This window comes from Oncorhynchus nerka, linkage group LG25 (genome assembly GCF_034236695.1).
Source record: "Oncorhynchus nerka isolate Pitt River linkage group LG25, Oner_Uvic_2.0, whole genome shotgun sequence".
In the NCBI taxonomy this organism is placed as follows: domain Eukaryota; kingdom Metazoa; phylum Chordata; class Actinopteri; order Salmoniformes; family Salmonidae; genus Oncorhynchus; species Oncorhynchus nerka.
This window is the reverse complement of record NC_088420.1, coordinates 1,364,644-1,389,673: the sequence shown is the minus strand read 5'-3', so window position 1 is coordinate 1,389,673 and position 25,030 is coordinate 1,364,644. Positions and strand designations below refer to the sequence as shown.

The 25,030-nt window shown below is 50.8% G+C and overlaps 1 protein-coding gene across 1 annotated transcript in view; it reads right to left on the bottom strand.

The window, feature by feature from the left end:
* Positions 1–19,208, bottom strand: part of LOC115126695 (cytoplasmic FMR1-interacting protein 1 homolog) — a 129,604-nt gene extending 110,396 nt beyond the window's left edge. Inside the window, 6 exon segments of the mRNA XM_065009462.1 lie at positions 2,049–2,166; positions 2,971–3,062; positions 4,222–4,326; positions 6,649–6,777; positions 15,762–15,858; positions 19,045–19,208. Coding sequence (XP_064865534.1) covers positions 2,049–2,166; positions 2,971–3,062; positions 4,222–4,326; positions 6,649–6,777; positions 15,762–15,858; positions 19,045–19,115 — 612 coding nt within the window. The 5' untranslated portion in view covers positions 19,116–19,208.
* Between the last annotated feature and the right edge of the window lie 5,822 nt (positions 19,209–25,030).

The following is a 25,030-nucleotide window of genomic DNA, read 5'->3' as shown; positions in this document are numbered from 1 at the left end:
CATGACTGACCCACCACCAAACCGGTCATGCTGGAGGATGTTGCAGGCAGCAGAACGTTCTCCACGGCGTCTCCAGACTGTCACGTCTGTCACGTGCTCAGTGTGAACCTGCTTTCATCTGTGAAGAGCACAGGGCGCCAGTGGCGAATTTGCCAATCTTGGTGTTCTCTGGCAAATGCCAAACGTCCTGCACGGTGTTGGGCTGTAAGCACAACCCCCACCTGTGGACGTCGGGCCCTCATACCACCCTCATGGAGTCTGTTTCTGACCGTTTGAGCAGACACATGCACATTTGTGGCCTGCTGGAGGTCATTTTGCAGGGCTCTGGCAGTGCTCCTCCTGCTCCTCCTTGCACAAAGGCGGAGGTAGCGGTCCTGCTGCTGGGTTGTTGCCCTCCTACGGCCTCCTCCACGTCTCCTGATGTACTGGCCTGTCTCTTGGTAGCGCATCCATGCTCTGGACACTACGCTGACAGACACAGCAAACCTTCTTGCCACAGCTCGCATTGATGTGCCATCCTGGATGAGCTGCACTACCTGAGCCACTTGTGTGGGTTGGAGACTCCGTCTCATGCTACCACTAGAGTGAAAGCACCGCCAGCATTCAAAAGTGACCAAAACATCAGCCAGGAAGCATAGGAACTGAGAAGTGGTCTGTGGTCACCACCTGCAGAACCACTCCTTTATTGGGGGTGTCTTGCTAATTGCCTATAATTTCCACCTGTTGTCTATTCCATTTGCACAACAGCATGTGAAATGTATTGTCAATCAGTGTTGCTTCCTAAGTGAACAGTTTGATTTCACAGAAGTGTGATTGACTTGGAGTTACATTGTGTTGTTTAAGTGTTCCCTTTATTTTTTTGAGCAAAATGCACCAAGGGAGAAAAAAAATATTAATAAATAAAAAACGTTTTTTTTTCTTTTAATTTTTCTTTTTTTTCAAATTTATTATTACTATACTTTTAAACTTTTTTTAAATTTATTTTTTAAGCCTGTCACATCTGTGAATGTTTTGTTGGTTGATTGAAAAACAAGAAAACTTTAATTTGAATTTTATTTTTTAAATAAAAATCCTACAATGTGATTTCCTGGATTTTTTTTTCTCATTTTGTCTGTCATAGTTGAAGTGTACCTATGATAAAAAATTACAGGCCTCTCTCATCTTTTTAAGTGGGAGAACTTGTACAATTGGTGGCTGACTAAATACTTTTTGCCCCACTGTATGTAGACAACTACAAATACCTAGGTGTCTGGTTAGACTGTAAACTCTCCTTCCAGACTCACATTAAGCATTTCCAATCCAAAATTAAATCTAGAATTGGCTTCCTATTTCGCAACAAAGCATCCTTCACTCATGCTGCCAAACATACCCTCGTAAAACTGACTCTCCTACCGATCCTTGACTTTGGTGATGTCATTTATAAAATAGCCTCCAACACTCTACTCTACAAACTGGATGCAGTCTATCACAGTGCCATCCGTTTTGTCACCAAAGCCCCATATACCACCCACCACTGCGACCTGTACGCTCTTGTTGGCTGGCCCTCGCTTCATACTCGTTGCCAAACCCACTGGCTCCAGGTCATCTACAAGTCTCTGCTAGGTAAAGGCCCGCCTTATCTCAGCTCACTGGCCACCATAGCAGCACCCACTCGTAGCACGCTCTCCAGCAGGTATATCTCACTGGTCACCCCCAAAGCCAATTCTTCCTTTGGTCGTCTTTCCTTCCAGGTCTCTGCTGCCAATGACTGGAACTAACTGCAAAAATCACTGAAGTTGGACTCTTACCTCACTAACTTCAGTTGTTAGTTGTGTTAGTTGTGTTTGGTGTAGAGATTGAGACAGGACTAGGTGTGTTTGGTGTAGAGATTGAGACAGGACTAGTTGTGTTTGGTGTAGAGATTGAGACAGGACTAGGTGTGTTAGTTGTGTTTGGTGTAGAGATTGAGACAGGACTAGGTACTCTCTCCACCTAGAGAGAGACATCTTTATTAGGACAGAACAGGTTGACAGACCCAGACAGGACAAGGTGTGTTGCTAGGTGCTCACCTCACTGTTACTGTAGCGAGCCAACTCAGAGATGAACCTCATGTGGTCTTCCCTGATCTGAACCATCTGCTCACAGATATTATACTGAGGACTGCTGCCTGTTGAGGTACATGACCACCTGGGAACGGGGAGGAGAGAGAGGTGAGACGAGGTGGATGGAGAAGAGAGAGGAGAGAGATGAGGATGGAGAGAGGAGAGAGAGAGAAGAGATGAGGATAGAGAGAGGAGAGAAGCGGGAGAGAAGAGATGAGGATAGAGAGAGGAGAGATGAGGATAGAGCGAGGAGAGAGAGAAGAGAAGAGATGAGGATAGAGAGGAGAGAAGCGAGAGAGAAGAGATGAGGATAGAGAGAGGAGAGATGAGGATAGAGCGAGAGAAGCGAGAGAGAAGAGATGAGGATAAAGAGAGGAGAGAGAGAGAAGAGATGAGGAGAGAGAAGAGAGAGAGAGAGAAGAGATGAGGATAGAGAGAGGAGAGATGAGGATAGAGAGAGGAGAGATGAGGATAGAGAGAGGAGAGATGAGGATAGAGAGAGAAGAGATGAGGATAGAGAGAGAAGAGATGAGGATAGAGAGAGGAGAGAGAGAAGAGAGAAGAGATGAGGATAGAGAGAGGAGAGAGAGAAGAGAGAAGAGATGAGGATAGAGAGAGGAGAGAGAGAAGAGAGAGAGAGAAGAGATGAGGATAGAGAGAGGAGAGATAAGGATAGAGCGAGGAGAGAGAGAAGAGAGAGAGAGAAGAGATGAGGATAGAGAGAGGAGAGAAGCGAGAGAGAAGAGATGAGGATAGAGAGAGGATAGATAAGGATAGAGAGAGATAAATAGAGAAGAGAGATGAGGAGGTGGATGGAGAAGAGAGAGGAGAGAAAGAAATAGAGAAGAGAGGAGAGATGAGGTGGAGGAATAGAGGGATAAGGCCTCACCGGTTCTTGTTCTCTTCAAAGTGTGCGCTGGTCTTGATGTACCTGGACAGCTCAATCTGCATGTCACCAAACAGAGGCACCACCTGCAGTTGCTGTTGGGGACAGATACATGAAGACCAGTCAGTTAGTCAGAGCGATTTCAGATACATGAAGACCAGTCAGTTAGTCAGAGCCATGAAGACCAGTCAGTTAGTCAGAGCCATGAAGACCAGTCAGTTAGTCAGAGCCATGAAGACCAGTCAGTTAGTCAGAGCCATGAAGACCAGTCAGTTAGTCAGAGCCATGAAGACCAGTCAGTTAGTCAGAGCCATGAAGACCAGTCAGTTAGTCAGAGCCATGAAGACCAGTCAGTTAGTCAGAGCCATGAAGACCAGGTAGTTAGTCAGAGCCATGAAGACCAGTCAGTTAGTCAGAGCAATGAAGACCAGTCAGAGCCATGAAGACCAGTCAGAGCCATGAAGACCAATCAGTTAGTCAGAGCCATGAAGACCAGTCAGTTAGTCAGAGCCATGAACACCAGTCAGTTAGTCAGAGCCATGAACACCTGTCAGTTAGTCAGAGCCACGAAGACCAGTCAGTTAGTCAGAGCCACGAACACCAGTCAGTTAGTCAGAGCCACGAAGACCAGTCAGTTAGTCAGAGCCACGAAGACCAGTCAGTTAGTCAGAGCCACGAAGACCAGTCAGTTAGTCAGAGCCACGAAGACCAGTCAGTTAGTCAGAGCCATTTCAGATACATGAAGACCAGTCAGTTAGTCAGAGCCATGAAGACCAGTCAGTTAGTCAGAGCCATGAAGACCAGTCAGTTAGTCAGAGCCATGAAGACCAGTCAGTTAGTCAGAGCCATGAAGACCAGTCAGTTAGTCAGAGCCATGAAGACCAGTCAGTTAGTCAGAGCCATGAAGACCAGTCAGTTAGTCAGAGCCATGAAGACCAGTCAGTTAGTCAGAGCCGTGAAAGACCAGTCAGTTAGTCAGAGCCATGAAGACCAGTCAGTTAGTCAGAGCCATGAAGACCAGTCAGTTAGTCAGAGCCATTTCAGATACATGAAGACCAGTCAGTTAGTCAGAGCCATGAAGACCAGTCAGTTAGTCAGAGCCATTTCAGATACATGAAGACCAGTCAGTTAGTCAGAGGCATTTGAGACCATCCCAGTCTCAACATTAAACTTTTCTTTTAGAGAACGTACAACTCTGCAAAACGATAAACACCCACACACATACAGCATCATCAATATGTCTCAAACTTTCACCTTGAAGAACTTGTCAATCTTGATCAGGTTGATCCTCTTCTTGGCGTCCATTTTGTAGATGTTGCTGTTACTGCCATCCATCAGGTACAGACCAAACCCCATCACCTAGAGGTAACAGACAGGTACAGACTAAACCCCATCACCTAGAGGTAACAGACAGGTACAGACTAAACCCCATCACCTAGAGGTAACAGACAGGTACAGATCTAACCCCATCACCTAGAGGTAACAGACAGGTACAGACCTAACCCCATCACCTAGAGGTAACAGACAGGTACAGACCAAACCCCATCACCTAGAGATAAGACAGGTACAGACCTAACCCCATCACCTAGAGGTAACAGACAGGTACAGACTAAACCCCATCACCTAGAGGTAACAGACAGGTACAGACCAAACCCCATCACCTAGAGATAAGACAGGTACAGACCTAACCCCATCACCTAGAGGTAACAGACAGGTACAGACTAAACCCCATCACCTAGAGGTAACAGACAGGTACAGACCTAACCCCATCACCTAGAGGTAACAGACAGGTACAGACCAAACCCCATCACCTAGAGGTAACAGACAGGTACAGACTATACCCCATCACCTAGAGGTAACAGACAGGTACAGACCAAACCCCATCACCTAGAGGTAACAGACAGGTACAGACCTAACCCCATCACCTAGAGGTAACAGACAGGTACAGACTAAACCCCATCACCTAGAGGTAACAGACAGGTACAGACTAAACCCCATCACCTAGAGGTAACAGACAGGTACAGATCTAACCCCATCACCTAGAGGTAACAGACAGGTACAGACCTAACCCCATCACCTAGAGGTAACAGACAGGTACAGACTAAACCCCATCACCTAGAGGTAACAGACAGGTACAGACCTAACCCCATCACCTAGAGGTAACAGACAGGTACAGACCTAACCCCATCACCTAGAGGTAACAGACAGGTACAGACTAAACCCCATCACCTAGAGGTAACAGACAGGTACAGACCTAACCCCATCACCTAGAGGTAACAGACAGGTACAGACCTAACCCCATCACCTAGAGGTAACAGACAGGTACAGACCAAACCCCATCACCTAGAGGTAACAGACAGGTACAGACCTAACCCCATCACCTAGAGGTAACAGACAGGTACAGACCTAACCCCATCACCTAGAGGTAACAGACAGGTACAGACCTAACCCCATCACCTAGAGGTAACAGACAGGTACAGACTAAACCCCATCACCTAGAGGTAACAGACAGGTACAGACTAAACCCCATCACCTAGAGGTAACAGACAGGTACAGACTAAACCCCAGCACCTAGAGGTAACAGACAGGTACAGACCTAACCCCATCACCTAGAGGTAACAGACAGGTACAGACTAAACCCCATCACCTAGAGGTAACAGACAGGTACAGACTAAACCCCATCACCTAGAGGTAACAGACAGGTACAGACTAAACCCCATCACCTAGAGGTAACAGACAGGTACAGACTAAACCCCATCACCTAGAGGTAAGACAGGTACAGACCTAACCCATCACCTAGAGGTAACAGACCAAACCCCATCACCTAGAGGTAACAGACAGGTACAGACTAAACCCCATCACCTAGAGGTAAGACAGGTACAGACCTAACCCCATCACCTAGAGGTAACAGACAGGTACAGACTAAACCCCATCACCTAGAGGTAACAGACAGGTACAGACTAAACCCCATCACCTAGAGGTAACAGACAGGTACAGACCAAACCCCATCACCTAGAGGTAACAGACAGGTACAGACTAAACCCCATCACCTAGAGGTAACAGACAGGTACAGACCTAACCCCATCACCTAGAGGTAACAGACAGGTACAGACTAAACCCCAGCACCTAGAGGTAACAGACAGGTACAGACCTAACCCCATCACCTAGAGGTAACAGACAGGTACAGACCTAACCCCATCACCTAGAGGTAACAGACAGGTACAGACCTAACCCCATCACCTAGAGGTAATAGACAGGTACAGACTAAACCCCATCACCTAGAGGTAACAGACAGGTACAGACCTAACCCCATCACCTAGAGGTAACAGACAGGTACAGACCTAACCCCATCACCTAGAGATAACAGACAGGTACAGACCTAACCCCATCACCTAGAGATAACAGACAGGTACAGACTAAACCCCATCACCTAGAGGTAACAGACAGGTACAGACCTAACCCCATCACCTAGAGATAACAGACAGGTACAGACCTAACCCCATCACCTAGAGATAACAGACAGGTACAGCACATTGAAGATAATTAATACTTAAATGATGTTATCCAATATACCAAATGGCACCCTATTCCCTATAGGCCCTGGTCATAAGTAGTGCACTATATAGGGAATAGGGAGCCGTTTGGAACGCGACCCAGCATGCCAGCCAGACGGTAGCGTACCTTGAGCAGCATGTGTTTCTCGTTGGGGGTCAGGTACATCCTGTTCTCATAGTAATCAACACACAGGTTGACTATGTCAGCCAGCAGCTCATCGTGGCCGTTAATCACCTCCAACTGCTGCTGCAGAGACTGGAGACACAGAGAGAGAGAGAGAGAGAGAGAGCCAGAGCAGGAGTGAAACAGAGAGAGAGACAGAGTGAGAAAGAGAGAGAGAGAGTGAGATGTTTAGATGACTTCAGTATTATATATTACGTATCCCCATTAGTTCCTGTCAAGGCAGCAGCTACTCTTCCTGGGGTTTGTTATGGATCCCATTAGTTCCTGTCAAGGCAGCCTTTCACCGCAGATGCGGAAGGGCCATATCGACGGAGATTTTTGTATTACGTTAATTCAATTTCAGAGGGAAAAGAGTTAATGGCCCGTACTGCTCTGTTCTGGGCCAACTGTAATATATCTAATGCCCTCTGTGAAACCATATGACTAGGCAGTAGTCCAGGTGTGATAAAACTAGGGCCTGTAGGACTTGTTTTGTTGATAGCGATGTCATGACAGTAGAGCAGCGTTTTATTACGTACATACCTCCCCCCATCTTAGCAATGTGCTCAATTTGTTTTGACCATGACAGTTTACAATCCATTTTTCATTACAAGATTTAATGAGGTTTAGTGAAGGATTTGTCTCAAATACAATGCTTTTAGTTTTTGAAATATTTAGGACTCTTATTACCTTCTGAAACTGACTGCAGCTCTTTGTTAAGTATAGCAGTGATTTTACTTGCTGTAGTAGCTGGCGTGTATAGTGTTGAGCCATCCGCAAACATAGACACACTGTCTTTACTCAGTGCTCGTGGAAGGTCATTAGTGAAAATTGAAAAAAAAGTAAGGGGCCTAGATAGCTGCCCTGGGGAATACCCGGATTATGTTGGAGAGGCCTCCATTAAAGAACACCCTCTGTGTTCTGACAGGTAACTCTCAATCCACGATATAGCAAGGGGTGTAAAGTCATAACACATATATTTTTCTAGCAGAAGACTATGATCGATAATGTCAAAAGCCGCACGGAAGTCTAACAAAACAGCTCCCACAATATTTTTATTAATTTCTTTCAGCCGATCATCTGTATTTTGTGTAAGTGCTGTGCTTATTGAATGTCCTTCCCTATAAGCGTGCTGAAAGTCTTAATTTGTTTACTGTAAAATAGCATTGTATCTGGTCAAACAATTTTTTCCAGAAGTTTACTAAGAGTTGGTGATAACAGGCTGATTGGTCGGCTATTTGAGCCAGTAAAGGGGGCTTTACTATTCTTGGGTAGCGGAATGACTTTGCTACCCTCTAGGTGTCACGCCCTGACCTTAGAGAGCCTTTTTATTTCTCTATTTGGTTAGGTCAGGGTGTGATTAGGGTGGGCCTTCTATGTTTTCTGTTTCTATGTTGGTGTGTTTGATTCCCAATCAGAGGCAGCCGTCTATCGTTGTCTCTGATTGAGAATCAGATATAAGTTGTCAGTTTCCATTTGGGTTTTGTGGGATCTTGTCTTTGTTTGTTGCACGACTAGCTTTACGATCGGTTCGTGTTCTTTGTTTTTCATCTGATGACGAGCGCCAGGCCTGAGGGCACACAATCTCTACTAGGCTTAAATTGAAGAGATGGCCAATAGGAGTGTCAATATCGTCCGCTATTATCCTCAGTCATTTTCCATCCAGGTTGTCAGTCACAGATGATTTGTCACTGCTGATAGACAATAATAGTTTCACCTCTTTCAGTTTACGGAATTCAAAATAATTAATTTGGTCAGTTATGCATGAATGTGTAGGTTTAGAGTTTGTTGCTAGCATGTATTGGGGTAAGTTCGCTAATGTTGCCGATTGGTTGGAGCGAGCGGTCGCATCCGCGCTTCGGTCTGCTTCGGTCTGCAGGTTGTATAACTTTTCATTACATTTCATTATAGTACAACGGTTTGATTTGTCTAATCTTAGCAATTTCTTCTTAGCTAGCTACATAGCCGTCTTTGTATCAAAGATAATTGCGTAATTATCGTATTTCGTCGTCCTCCTATCTGCCCAGCAGCTAGCCAGCTAGCTAACGTTCACCGTCTACCGTAGCACTGTAGTAACTACCACACTCAACTGAACGACTTGATTAGTGTAGTGTTAGCTAGCTACATAGTTGTCTTTGCTGTCTTCGTATCTAAGATAATTGTGTAGTTTAGAGTGTGTAGTCTTAGAGCGATTATCTTAATTTACCGAGGTTAGCTAGCCAGCTATTTGTCGTCCTTAACGTAGGAGTCACTCCTAGCTAGCCAACAGCTAGCCAACGTCTACTGAATAGAACTTTCGCATTCCGGTCGCATTCCGCTTCGCTCCACAGGTAGTATCACATTTTCATTTCATTTCATTACAGTCCCAACGGTGTGATTTGTTTGATCGTAGCTAGCTACATAGCTAGCTACATAGCCGTCTTTGTTTCAAAGATAATTGTGTAGTCTAGAGCGATTTTCTAGGTTAGCTAGCCAGCTATTGTCGTTCTTTTAACGCAACGTAACGTAATCAACACTGCTAGCTAGCCAGCTAGCCCCCGAATAGCAGCATTGTAGAAACTTTACACAACTGAACGACTTGATTAGTGTAGTGTCAACAACGCAGCCACTGCCAGCTAGCCTACCTCAGCAGTACTGTATCATTTTAATCATTTTAGTCAATTAGATTCTTGCTACGTAAGCTTAACTTTCTGAACATTCGAGACGTGTAGTCCACTTGTCATTCCAATCTCCTTTGCATTAGCGTAGCCTCTTCTCTAGCCTGTCAACTATGTGTCTGTCTATCCCTGTTCTCTCCTCTCTGCACAGACCATACAAACGCTCCACACACCGCGTGGCGCGGCCACCCTAATCTGGTGGTCCCAGCGCGCACGACCCACGTGGAGTTCCAGGTCTCCGGTAGCCTCTGGAACTGCCGATCTGCGGCCGACAAGGCAGAGTTCATCTCAGCCTATGCCTCCCTCCAGTCCCTCGACTTCTTGGCACTGACGGAAACATGGATCACCACAGACAACACCGCTACTCCTACTGCTCTCTCTTCGTCCGCCCACGTGTTCTCGCACACCCCGAGAGCTTCTGGTGAGCGGGGTGGTGGCACCGGGATCCTCATCTCTCCCAAGTGGTCATTCTCTCTTTCTCCCCTTACCCATCTGTCTATCGCCTCCTTTGAATTCCATGCTGTCACAGTTACCAGCCCTTTCAAGCTTAACATCCTTATCATTTATCGCCCTCCAGGTTCCCTCGGAGAGTTCATCAATGAGCTTGATGCCTTGATAAGCTCCTTTCCTGAGGACGGCTCACCTCTCACAGTTCTGGGCGACTTTAACCTCCCCACGTCTACCTTTGACTCATTCCTCTCTGCCTCCTTCTTTCCACTCCTCTCCTCTTTTGACCTCACCCTCTCACCTTCCCCCTACTCACAAGGCAGGCAATACGCTCAACCTCATCTTTACTAGATGCTGTTCTTCCACTAACCTCATTGCAACTCCCCTCCAAGTCTCCGACCACTACCTTGTATCCTTTTCCCTCCCGCTCTCATCCAACACTTCCCACACTGCCCCTACTCGGATGGTATCGCGCCGTCCCAACCTTCGCTCTCTCTCCCCCGCTACTCTCTCCTCATCCATCCTATCATCTCTTCCCTCTGCTCAAACCTTCTCCAACCTATCTCCTGATTCTGCCTCCTCAACCCTCCTCTCCTCCCTTTCTGCATCCTTTGACTCTCTATGTCCCCTATCCTCCAGGCCGGCTCGGTCCTCCCCTCCCGCTCCGTGGCTCGACGACTCATTGTGAGCTCACAGAACAGGGCTCCGGGCAGCCGAGCGGAAATGGAGGAAAACTCGCCTCCCTGCGGACCTGGCATCCTTTCACTCCCTCCTCTCTACATTTTCCTCCTCTGTCTCTGCTGCTAAAGCCACTTTCTACCACTCTAAATTCCAAGCATCTGCCTCTAACCCTAGGAAGCTCTTTGCTACCTTCTCCTCCCTCCTGAATCCTCCTCCCCCTCCCCCTCCTCCCTCTCTGCAGATGACTTCGTCAACCATTTTGAAAAGAAGGTCGACGACATCCGATCCTCGTTTGCTAAGTCAAACGACACCGCTGGTTCTGCTCACACTGCCCTACCCTGTGCTCTGACCTCTTTCTCCCCTCTCTCTCCAGATGAAATCTCGCGTCTTGTGACGGCCGGCCGCCCAACAACCTGCCCGCTTGACCCTATCCCCTCCTCTCTTCTCCAGACCATTTCCGGAGACCTTCTCCCTTACCTCACCTCGCTCATCAACTCATCCCTGACCGCTGGCTACGTCCCTTCCGTCTTCAAGAGAGCGAGAGTTGCACCCCTTCTGAAAAAACCTACACTCGATCCCTCCGATGTCAACAACTACAGACCAGTATCCCTTCTTTCTATTCTCTCCAAAACCCTTGAACGTGCCGTCCTTGGCCAGCTCTCCCGCTATCTCTCTCAGAATGACCTTCTTGATCCAAATCAGTCAGGTTTCAAGACTAGTCATTCAACTGAGACTGCTCTTCTCTGTATCACGGAGGCGCTCCGCACTGCTAAAGCTAACTCTCTCTCCTCTGCTCTCATCCTTCTAGACCTATCGGCTGCCTTCGATACTGTGAACCATCAGATCCTCCTCTCCACCCTCTCCGAGTTGGGCATCTCCGGCGCGGCCCACGCTTGGATTGCGTCCTACCTGACAGGTCGCTCCTACCAGGTGGCGTGGCGAGAATCCGTCTCCTCACCACGTGCTCTCACCACTGGTGTCCCCCAGGGCTCTGTTCTAGGCCCTCTCCTATTCTCGCTATACACCAAGTCACTTGGCTCTGTCATACATTTACATTTAAGTCATTTAGCAGACGCTCTTATCCAGAGCGAATTACAAATTGGTGCATTCACCTTATGACATCCAGTGGAACAGTAGTGCATCTAAATCTTTTAAGGGGGTGAGAGGGATTACTTTATCCTATCCTAGGTATTCCTTAAAGAGGTGGGGTTTCAGGTGTCTCCGGAAGGTGGTGATTGACTCCGCTGTCCTGGCGTCGTGAGGGAGTTTGTTCCACCATTGGGGGGCCAGAGCAGCGAACAGTTTTGACTGGGCTGAGCGGGAACTGTACTTCCTCAGTGGTAGGGAGGCGAGCAGGCCAGAGGTGGTAGGGAGGCGAGCAGGCCAGAGGTGGATGAACGCAGTGCCCTCACATGGTCATTGCTATGCAGATGACACACAATTAATCTTCTCCTTTCCCCCTTCTGATGACCAGGTGGCGAATCGCATCTCTGCATGTCTGGCAGACATATCAGTGTGGATGACGGATCACCACCTCAAGCTGAACCTCGGCAAGACGGAGCTGCTCTTCCTCCCGGGGAAGGACTGCCCGTTCCATGATCTCGCCATCACGGTTGACAACTCCACTGTGTCCTCCTCCCAGAGCGCTAAGAACCTTGGCGTGATCCTGGACAACACCCTGTCGTTCTCAACTAACATCAAGGCGGTGGCCCGTTCCTGTAGGTTCATGCTCTACAACATCCGCAGAGTACGACCCTGCCTCACACAGGAAGCGGCGCAGGTCCTAATCCAGGCACTTGTCATCTCCCGTCTGGATTACTGCAACTCGCTGTTGGCTGGGCTCCCTGCCTGTGCCATTAAACCCCTACAACTCATCCAGAACGCCGCAGCCCGTCTGGTGTTCAACCTTCCCAAGTTCTCTCACGTCACCCCGCTCCTCCGCTCTCTCCACTGGCTTCCAGTTGAAGCTCGCATCCGCTACAAGACCATGGTGCTTGCCTACGGAGCTGTGAGGGGAACGGCACCTCAGTACCTCCAGGCTCTGATCAGGCCCTACACCCAAACAAGGGCACTGCGTTCATCCACCTCTGGCCTGCTCGCCTCCCTACCACTGAGGAAGTACAGTTCCCGCTCAGCCCAGTCAAAACTGTTCGCTGCTCTGGCCCCCCAATGGTGGAACAAACTCCCTCACGACGCCAGGACAGCGGAGTCAATCACCACCTTCCGGAGACACCTGAAACCCCACCTCTTTAAGGAATACCTAGGATAGGATAAAGTAATCCTTCTCACCCCCCCCCTTAAAAGATTTAGATGCACTATTGTAAAGTGGCTGTTCCACTGGATGTCATAAGGTGAATGCACCAATTTGTAAGTCGCTCTGGATAAGAGCGTCTGCTAAATGACTTAAATGTAATGTAAATGTGAAAAACAAATCATTAAAATACTTAATATCAGTGGGTTTTGTGATGAGCCATCCGATTCAATGAAAGATGGAGCTGAGTTAGCCTTTTTGCCCAACATTTATGGTGCTACAAAGCTTTTTACTATACTTTAAATATAATGTATCTTTGTTTGGCCGCATGATTTCTAAATGTACAGTACGTTTGCCAAATCCACGGGGATTTAACCGTTTTTACAGTCCTTTTCTGAATAGGTGTTTATTAGTAACTGGTGTTTCAGTTTCCTCAGTCGAGTTGGGATGGAACACGCCAGAACGACCAGCCACAGTGTTTCAGTTCCATCAGTTGAGTTGGGATGGAACACGCCAGAACGACCAACCACAGTGTTTCAGTTTCCTCAGTCGAGTTGGGATGGAACACGCCAGAACGACCAGCCACAGTGTTTCAGTTCCATCAGTCGAGTTGGGATGGAACACGCCAGAACGACCAGCCACAGTGTTTCAGTTTCCTCAGTCGAGTTGGGATGGAACACGCCAGAACGACCAACCACAGTGTTTCAGTTTCCTCAGTCGAGTTGGGATGGAACACGCCAGAACGACCAACCACAGTGTTTCAGTTTCCTCAGTCGAGTTGGGATGGAACACGCCAGAACGACCAACCACAGTGTTTCAGTTTCCTCAGTCGAGTTGGGATGGAACACGCCAGAACGACCAACCACAGTGTTTCAGTTTCCTCAGTCGAGTTGGGATGGAACACGCCAGAACGACCAACCACAGTGTTTCAGTTTCCTCAGTCGAGTTGGGATGGAACACGCCAGAACGACCAACCACAGTGTTTCAGTTTCCTCAGTCGAGTTGGGATGGAACACGCCAGAACGACCAGCCACAGTGATTCAGTTTCCTCAGTCGAGTTGGGATGGAACACGCCAGAACGACCAGCCACAGTGATTCAGTTTCCTCAGTCGAGTTGGGATGGAACACGCCAGAACGACCAGCCACAGTGATTCAGTTTCCTCAGTCGAGTTGGGATGGAACACGCCAGAACGACCAGCCACAGTGTTTCCCGTATATTAATTTGGTCAGAGTGACAAGTTAAAACAACTTCCATATCTTCCTCATATTGACTCTGTCCCGTAACACCCCTCATATCTTAATCAGATCGGCCACGAAACCTCCAAGTTAATTATACCCAACAAAAATATAAACGCAACAAGCAACAATTTCACTGAGTTACAGTTCATATAAGGAAACTAGTCAATTATAATAAATTCATTAGGTCCTAATCTATGGATTTCACATGACTGGGCAGGGGGGCGCAGACATGGGTGGGCCTGGGAAGGCATAGGCCCACCCACTGGGGAGCCTGGGAGAAGGCATAGGCCCACCCACTGGGGAGCCTGGGAAGGCATAGGCCCACCCACTGGGGAGCCTGGGAAGACATAGGCCCACCCACTGGGGAGCCTGGGAAGGCATAGGCCCACCCACTGAGGAGCCTGGGAGGGCATAGGCCCACCCACTGGGGAGCCTGGGAGGGCATAGGCCCACCCACTGGGGAGCCTGGGAGGGCATAGGCCCACCCACTGGGGAGCCTGGGAGGGCATAGGCCCACCCACTGGGGAGCCTGGGAGGGCATAGGCCCACCCACTGGGGAGCCTGGGAGGGCATAGGCCCACCCACTGGGGAGCCTGGGAGGGCATAGGCCCACCCACTGGGGAGCCTGGGAGGGCATAGGCCCACCCACTGGGGAGCCTGGGAAGGCATAGGCCCACCCACTGGGGAGCCTGGGAGGGCATAGGCCCACCCACTGGGGGGGAGCCTGGGAGGGCATAGTCCCACCCACTGGGGAGCCTGGGATGGCATAGGCCCCACCCACTGGGGAGCCTGGGAGGGCATAGGCCCACCCACTGGGGAGCCTGGGAGGGCATAGGCCCACCCACTGGGGAGCCTGGGAGGGCATAGGCCCACCCACTGGGGTGCCTGGGAAGGCATAGGCCCACCCACTGGGGAGCCTGGGAGGGCATAGGCCCACCCACTGGGGAGCCTGGGAGGGCATAGGCCTTTGATTGTACCCAGCACAAAGTGCACCTGTGTAATGAGAATGCTGTCTAATCAGCTTCATATGCCACACCTGTCAGATGGATGGATAATCTTGGCAAAGTAGAAATGCTCACTAACAAGGATGTAAACTAATTTTTGCACAAGATTTGAGAGAACTAAGCTTTTTGTGCGTATGGAACATTTCTGTGATCTTTTATTTCAGCTCAGTAAACATGGAACCAACACTTTATATGTTGCGTTTAGATTTGTGTTTAGTATAGCTAGCTATCTATTACTAGCTATTAATACTGGAAGTGTAGCCAACCCTACTCAAATATGTATGTAATTATTGTTAGCTAAAAAAAACAGTAACGTTGGCTTGTGATGTCATGGAGATCAAGAGATTCAATGAAATAATTAAACTGATTTACAGGTACAAAGAAAGAGAACATCATTTAATTAGCATTGTCGAGTAGAATGTCCCAGAGTGATCTTGTTGTGGTTGGCCAGGTGTGTGTGTGTTACCTGAGTGATCTTGTTGTGGTTGGCCAGGTGTGTGTGTGTTACCTGAGTGATCTTGTTGTGGTTGGCCAGGTGTGTGTGTGTTACCTGAGTGATCTTGTTGTGGTTGGCCAGGTGTGTGTGTGTTACCTGAGTGATCTTGTTGTGGTTGGCCAGGTGTGTGTGTGTGTTACCTGAGTGATCTTGTTGTGGTTGGCCAGGTGTGTGTGTGTTACCTGAGTGATCTTGTTGTGGTTGGCCAGGTGTGTGTGTTACCTGAGTGATCTTGTTGTGGTTGGCCAGGTGTGTGTGTTACCTGAGTGATCTTGTTGTGGTTGGCCAGGTGTGTGTGTTACCTGAGTGATCTTGTTGTGGTTGGCCAAAAACATGGAGAGGTTCTGAGATTCCTGGATGGATGAGGGTTCTGACATTTTCCTGAGGAACTGGGCAGCTCTATGGAGAGGAGAGGAGGGAAGGGGAGAGGAAGAGCGAAAGGGGAGAGGAGAGGAGAGGAGAGGAGAGGAGAGAGGAGAGGAGGGAAGGGGAGAGGAAGAGCGAAAGGGGAGAGGAAGAGCGAAAGGGGAGAGGAAGAGCGAAAGGGGAGAGGAAGAGCGAAAGGGGAGAGGAAGAGCGAAAGGGGAGAGGAGAGGAGAGGAGAGCGGAAGGGGAGAGGGAGAGAGTGATAGAGAACAGAGAGATCAGCCCAGAGGGAGGTTATTCAACCAACACAGACACATACATGTCATTGAAATCACCACATGGAGACAAAAAACAAGGAATACATCCAAAAGTCCTCAGGCCATAATCAGCACACACACCTGGCTTCTGTTTCAAGGAGAAATGCACACGATTAAGCAAGAAAAAAACAGAAAACCTATGAATCAGTACCTAGTAGAAGAGAGCGCATAACCTCGATTAAATACCAAATATACAAAAGCGGACAGAGAAATATCATAAATTATTGCTTTTACATGAACCATGTGAGCATTTCCTCAGAATAATCACGACAGGATTGTAGTTGTAGGGAGCGAATGGGACCACTAGATGGAGGTATGGATGGACCAATGAGAGGACCGACACCAGTTACAGGAAACACTCAAATAACAATTCTTCATTCCTGCCTGATGGGTGGAGAACATCCACCTGCATTCTGTCTGGACAAGACTACGTTCCAAAAGACCATCCCTACGTGAAGGTTTATCTGCTGAACAGAAGGACATGGAGGAGACAGGGCCTCTGAGAACCGCCCCGACGTGAAGGTTTATCTGATGAACAGAAGGACATGGAGGAGACAGGGCCTCTGAGAACCGCCCCTACGTGAAGGTTTATCTGATGAACAGAAGGACATGGAGGAGACAGGGCCTCTGAGAACCGCCCCGACGTGAAGGTTTATCTGATGAACAGAAGGACATGGAGGAGACAGGGCCTCTGAGAACCGCCCCGACGTGAAGGTTTATCTGATGAACAGAAGGACATGGAGGAGACAGGGCCTCTGAGAACCGCCCCGACGTGAAGGTTTATCTGATGAACAGAAGGACATGGAGGAGACAGGGCCTCTGAGAACCGCCCCGACGTGAAAGTTTATCTGATGAACAGAAGGACATGGAGGAGACAGGGTGACCCGGACTCTGAGAAATGACAGGCCTCTTATCATTACAGGAACTCTGTGCATTACCTACCAAAAATGCTGCAACACTGCCACTTAGCAGACAAAATGGCCTCCTCCTTTTATCAAACTGCATAAACTAGAGTGGCATCACCACTGCTACACCTCCAGGGGGCATGAGAGGGAGGGAGAACACTCCCTGGCCATACACAGAGCAGGACAAGTCCCTGGCCATACACAGAGAGGGAGGGAGAACACTCCCTGGCCATACACAGAGCAGGACAAGTCCCTGGCCATACACAGAGAGGGAGGGAGAACACTCCCTGGCCATACACAGAGCAGGACAAGTCCCTGGCCATACACAGAGCAGGACAAGTCCCTGGCCATACACAGAGCAGGACAAGTCCCTGGTCATACACAGAGCAGGACAAGTCCCTGGTCATACACAGAGCAGGACAAGTCCCTGGTCATACACAGAGCAGGACAAGTCCCTGGCCATACACAGAGCAGGACAAGTCCCTGGCCATACACAGAGCAGGACAAGTCCCTGGCCATACACAGAGCAGGACAAGTCCCTGGTCATACACAGAGCAGGACAAGTCCCTGGCCATACACAGAGCAGGACAAGTCCCTGGCCATACACAGAGCAGGACAAGTCCCTGGCCATACACAGAGCAGGACAAGTCCCTGGCCATACACAGAGCAGGACAAGTCCCTGGCCATACACAGAGCAGACAGAAGAGTTTCCCTTGGTGTCCACATCACCAACAAACTATCATGGTCCAAACATACCAAGACAGTTGTGAAGAGGGCACAACAATGCCTTTTCCCCCTCAGGAGACTGAAATTATTTGACATGGGTCCCCAGATCCTCAAAAGGTTCTACAGCTGCACCATTGAGAGCCTCCTGACCTGTTGCATCACCGCCTGGTATGGCAACTGCTCAGCATCTGACTGTAAGGCACTACAGTACATCACTGGGGCCGAGCTTCCTGACATCCAGGACCTCTATATTTTACCTTTATTTAACTAGGCAACTCAGTTAAGAACAAATTCTTATTGACCTTGTCAGCTCGGAGATTCATTCTAGCAACCTTTCGGATGCTAGTCCAAAGCTCTAACCACTAGGCTAACGGCCGCCGGTGTCAGAGGAAAACCCATAAAATTGTCAGAGACTCCAGTCACCCAAGTTGTAGACGGTTTTCTCTGCTACCGCACGTCAAGCGGTACCGAAGGGCCAAGTCTAGGACCAAAAGGCTCCTCAAAAGCTTCTACCCCCAAGCCATCAGACTGCTGAACAGCTTCTACCCCCAAGCCATCAGACTGCTGAACAGCTTCTACCCCCAAGCCATCAGACTGCTGAACAGCTTCTACCCCCACGGGGGACCAGTATGAATGAAAATGTATGCACACAGTACTGTAGTGTCTCTGGATAAGAGTCTGCTAAATGACTCACTACTATAGTCTCCCTGGATAAGAGTCTGCTAAATGACTCACTACTGTAGTCTCCCTGGATAAGAGTCTGCTAAATGACTCACTACTATAGTCTCCCTGGATAAGAGTCTGCTAAATGACTCACTACTATAGTCTCCCTGGATAAGAGTCTGCTAAATGACTCACTACTATAGTCTCCCTGGATAAGAGTCTGCTAAATGACTCACTACTGTAGTCTCCCTGGATAAGAGTCTGCTAAATGACTCACTACTATAGTCTCCCTGGATAAGAGTCTGCTAAATGACTCACTACTATAGTCTCCCTGGATAAGAGTCTGCTAAATGACTCACTACTATAGTCTCCCTGGATAAGAGTCTGCTAAATGACTCACTACTATAGTCTCCCTGGATAAGAGTCTGCTAAATGACTCACTACTGTAGTCTCCCTGGATAAGAGTCTGCTAAATGACTCACTACTGTAGTCTCCCTGGATAAGAGTCTGCTAAATGACTCACTACTATAGTCTCCCTGGATAAGAGTCTGCTAAATGACTCACTACTGTAGTCTCCCTGGATATATGTGTGTGTGTGTGTGTGGTACCGTTTGTAGGCAGAGTGGTCGTTCTTGACGCTACACTTCATGTTCTTGAGTTCATCCAGCACAGCGAACATGTTGATGAACTTCCCCAGGGTCAGGAGATAGGCCTCGGAGACAAAGTCCTTCCTCCTCTCAGCGTGGCAGAGACGACGCACCTCCCCACAGAACCGGTCTATAGCCGTTCGCTGAAGGAGGAGAAACAGTGGGTCGATATCAATGTCAAAAGAGAGCACATTAAATATGCACTGCTTTAAAAGGCCACTGAGAAAAATAGAACTGCAACATGAAAAAATCTGTAATAATGTTAATAAAATGTTACACAGTGACCAGTGTTTTCCACTTCATGACTTAACTCAGCTTCTTTTCATTTAAAACTTGCAATTCGCCACCGAACAGTTCGCCCAGCCCACACCACCGAACAGGTCGCCCAGCCCACACCACCGAACAGGTCGCCCAGACCACCCAACAGGTCGCCCAGCCCACACCACCGAACAGGTCGCCCAGCCCACACCACCGAACAGGTCGCCCAGCCCACACCACAGAACAGGTCGCCCAGCCCAGCCCACCGAACAGGTCGCCCAGCCCAGCCCACCGAACAGGTCGCCCAGCCCACACCACCGAACAGGTCGCCCAGCCCAGACCACCGAACAGGTCGCCCAGCCCAGCCCACCGAACAGGTCGCCCAGCCCACACCACAGAACAGGTCGCCCAGCCCAGACCACCGAACAGGTCGCCCAGACCAGCCCACCGAACAGGTCGCCCAGCCCACACCACAGAACAGGTCGCCCAGCCCAGCCCACCGAACAGGTCGCCCAGCCCAGCCCACCGAACAGGTCGCCCAGCCCACACCACCGAACAGGTCGCCCAGCCCAGACCACCGAACAGGTCGCCCAGACCACACCACCGAACAGGTCGCCCAGCCCACACCACAGAACAGGTCGCCCACACCACACCACCGAACAGGTCGCCCACACCACACCACCGAACAGGTCGCCCAGCCCACACCACCGAACCGGTCGCCCAGACCACACCACACCACACCACCGAACAGGTCGCCCAGACCACACCACCAAACAGGTCGCCCAGCCCAGACCACCGAACAGGTCGCCCAGACCACACCACCAAACAGGTCGCCCAGCCCAGACCACCGAACAGGTCGCCCAGACCACCGAACAGGTCGCCCAGACCACAGAACAGGTCGCCCAGCCCACACCACAGAACAGGTCGCCCAGCCCACACCACAGAACAGGTCGCCCAGCCCACACCACCGAACAGGTCGCCCACACCACACCACCGAACAGGTCGCCCAGCCCACACCACCGAACCGGTCGCCCAGACCACACCACCGAACAGGTCGCCCAGACCACACCACCGAACAGGTCGCCCAGACCACACCACCGAACAGGTCGCCCAGCCCACACCACCGAACAGGTCGCCCAGCCCACACCACCGAACAGGTCGCCCAGCCCACACCACAGAACAGGTCGCCCAGCCCACACCACAGAACAGGTCGCCCAGCCCACACCACCGAACAGGTCGCCCAGACCACACCACCGAACAGGTCGCCCAGACCACACCACCGAACAGGTCGCCCAGACCACACCACCGAACAGGTCGCCCAGACCACACCACCGAACAGGTCGCCCAGACCACACCACCGAACAGGTCGCCCAGACCACACCACCGAACAGGTCGCCCAGACCACACCACCGAACAGGTCGCCCAGACCACACCACCGAACAGGTCGCCCAGACCACACCACCGAACAGGTCGCCCAGCCCACACCACCGAACAGGTCGCCCAGCCCACACCACCGAACAGGTCGCCCAGACCACACCACCGAACAGGTCGCCCAGACCACACCACCGAACAGGTCGCCCAGCCCACACCACCGAACAGGTCGCCAACACCACACCACCGAACAGGTCGCCCAGCCCACACCACAGAACAGGTCGCCAACACCACACCACCGAACAGGTCGCCCAGCCCACACCACAGAACAGGTCGCCAACACCACCGAACAGGTCGCCCAGACCACACCACCGAACAGGTCGCCCAGCCCACACCACCGAACAGGTCGCCCAGCCCACACCACCGAACAGGTCGCCCAGACCACACCACCGAACAGGTCGCCCAGACCACACCACCGAACAGGTCGCCCAGCCCACACCACACCACCGAACAGGTCGCCCAGCCCACACCACAGAACAGGTCGCCAACACCACACCACCGAACAGGTCGCCCAGCCCACACCACAGAACAGGTCGCCAACACCACACCACCGAACAGGTCGCCCAGCCCACACCACAGAACAGGTCGCCAACACCACCGAACAGGTCGCCCAGCCCACACCACAGAACAGGTCGCCAACACCACCGAACAGGTCGCCCAGCCCACACCACAGAACAGGTCGCCAACACCACCGAACAGGTCGCCCAGCCCACACCACCGAACAGGTCGCCCAGCCCACACCACCGAACAGGTCGCCAACACCACACCACCGAACAGGTCGCCCAGCCCACACCACAGAACAGGTCGCCAACACCACACCACCGAACAGGTCGCCCAGCCCACACCACAGAACAGGTCGCCAACACCACACCACCGAACAGGTCGCCCAGCCCACACCACAGAACAGGTCGCCAACACCACACCACCGAACAGGTCGCCCAGCCCACACCACAGAACAGGTCGCCAACACCACCGAACAGGTCGCCCAGCCCACACCACAGAACAGGTCGCCAACACCACCGAACAGGTTGCCCAGCCCACACCACAGAACAGGTCGCCAACACCACCGAACAGGTCGCCCAGCCCACACCACCGAACAGGTCGCCAACACCACCGAACAGGTCGCCAACACCACACCACCGAACAGGTCGCCCAGCCCACACCACAGAACAGGTCGCCAACACCACACCACCGAACAGGTCGCCCAGCCCACACCACAGAACAGGTCGCCAACACCACACCACCGAACAGGTCGCCCAGCCCACACCACAGAACAGGTCGCCAACACCACCGAACAGGTCGCCCAGCCCACACCACAGAACAGGTCGCCAACCCCACACCACCGAACAGGTCGCCCAGCCCACACCACCGAACAGGTCGCCCAGCCCACACCACCGAACAGGTCGCCCAGCCCACACCACAGAACAGGTCGCCAACACCACCGAACAGGTCGCCCAGCCCCACCACCGAACAGGTCGCCCAGCCCACACCACAGAACAGGTCGCCCAGCCCACACCACCGAACAGGTCGCCAACACCACCGAACAGGTCGCCAACACCACCGAACAGGTCGCCAACACCACCGAACAGGTAGCCAACACCACAGAACAGGTCACCAACACCACCGAACAGGTCGCCAACACCACCGAACAGGTCGCCAACACCACAGAACAGGTCGCCAACACCACAGAACAGGTCGCCAACACCACCGAACAGGTCGCCAACACCACCGAACAGGTCGCCAACACCACCGAACAGGTCGCCAACACCACAGAACAGGTCGCCAACACCACAGAACAGGTCGCCCAGCCCACACCACAGAACAGGTCGCCAACACCACCGAACAGGTCGCCAACACCACAGAACAGGTCGCCAACACCACAGAACAGGTCGCCAACACCACCGAACAGGTCGCCTACATTCAATATAAGTCTTCACAGATCATTAAACACTACCCATCTTTCCTTACATGAATGACAGTGTTATTTGTCAATAAAGCATTTAACAATCGATTTAAAACATTGAACTGAACCCCTGTTCGTATCCTGGATCATGGAGAACTCCAGGGAAACAAATAAAGGCTCTATGATGTCTCAATCCGGCGTCTGGCTCACAAATACTGATACTGCTTTTTGCCGATTCTCTGCAGATAAATTCAAAAACATTCGATGAAGATGTTGAATTCTCACTGCATGAGAGAAGAGCCTCATTCTGCAGCACCAATAACAGAATTATTTTAGCAAAATCGACAATTGTCCATATATTATGCGAGGGCTTGCATTTTTGACCCAGAGATGTGTGTGCTTTGGGGACCTTTAACAGAAGGTGACTGGCAGAACGGGGGTTGTAATGTGGAGAATGAGGGCTACAGTAGATTTCTCAGATAGGGGGGGAGTGAGGCCCAAGAGGGTTTTATCTGGAAGGTCTGGCTGGGGGTCTGAAAATGTTAGAATTTTTTTAAACTATTTTCCTGTAAATCTATATTGTTTCTCAACAGGGAATCCATGTTGACCAGACAGAACAACCTTTCTCTTAGGTTTTTGCCACAAACTAAATTGAAAGAGTTTTTCTGACTAGATCACTAACCTACCTCCTCTCCAAGTCCCACCCACAGTGATTGATTGACAGCTCTGAAACCCTACCAACTCGGTCTCAAAAACATCCTGCCCCTCCCCTGACAATCCCATCCACAGTGAATGGTTATCAGGCCAAACTGTTAAAACTATAATTCACCCAATACAAAATGCCACCCTGGTTTCCTTATCCTAAGTGTCGACAGCAGCAGAGCCAATCAAATACATCATTTGAAGAACAGACGTCATTGGGGCAATTCATAGGGCAAATAGGACTTAAATCTCAAGTAAAAAACAGGTTAAAAGGCGATCATAGAGAATAGTCCTGATCATATCTGGGCCTAGTTCATATCCAAAACAACTAACACACTGAAAACAGAAATGTTCAGTAATTTTAACTGTAAAGTCATTTCTACTCAATAACACACCAAATGTAAAGTCGGTGGGCAGGTTAAGTCTTATTCAATCATTTAACTGTGTATTTCGGATGGAATCAAGCCATTAGAAAGTACCAGAAGCCACCAGAATAGAGCTTGTTCAACAACAACTCCCTGGCAGCCTACTTTATCAATGTGCTGGCTACTCTGTGTACTTCTGGAAGACACTGCAGTGACAGAACATCTACACACAGACATGGTGTTGCTGGTGGGTGGGACAGAGAGGTCAGGGTGTCTGGTGGGTGGGACAGAGAGGTCAGGGTGTCTGGTGGGTGGGACAGAGAGGTCAGGGAGTCTGGTGGGTGGGACAGAGAGGTCAGGGAGTCTGGTGGGTGGGACAGAGAGGTCAGGGAGTCTGGTTGGTGGGACAGAGAGGTCAGGGAGTCTGGTTGGTGGGACAGAGAGGTCAGAGAGTCTGGTGGGTGGGACAGAGAGGTCAGGGAGTCTGGTGGGTGGGACAGAGAGGTCAGGGAGTCTGGTTGGTGGGACAGAGAGGTCAGGGTGTCTGGTTGGTGGGACAGAGGTCAGGTCAGGGTGTGGGACTGGTCTGGTGGGACAGAGAGGTCAGGGTGTCTGGTTGGTGGGACAGAGAGGTCAGGGTGTCTGGTTGGTGGGACAGAGAGGTCAAGGAGTCTGGTGGGTGGGACAGAGAGGTCAGGGAGTCTGGTTGGTGGGACAGAGAGGTCAGGGTGTCTGGTTGGTGGGACAGAGAGGTCAGGGTGTCTGGTTGGTGGGACAGAGAGGTCAGGGTGTCTGGTGGGTGGGACAGAGGTCAGGGAGTCTGGTTGGTGGGACAGAGAGGTCAGGGTGTCTGGTTGGTGGGACAGAGAGGTCAGGGAGTCTCTGGTTGGTGGGACAGAGAGGGTCAGGGAGTCTGGTTGGTGGGACAGAGAGGTCAGGGAGTCTGGTTGGTGGGACAGAGAGGTCAGGGTGTCTGGTTGGTGGGACAGAGAGGTCAGGGAGTCTGGTGGGTGGGACAGAGAGGTCAGGGAGTCTGGTGGGTGGGACAGAGAGGTCAGGGAGTCTGGTGGGTGGGACAGAGAGGTCAGGGAGTCTGGTGGGTGGGACAGAGAGGTCAGGGAGTCTGGTTGGTGTGACAGAGAGGTCAGGGTGTCTGGTTGGTGGGACAGAGAGGTCAGGGTGTCTGGTTGGTGGGACAGAACGGTCAGGGTGTCTGGTTGGTGGGACAGAGAGGTCAGGGTGTCTGGTTGGTGTGACAGAACGGTCAGGGTGTCTGGTTGGTGTGACA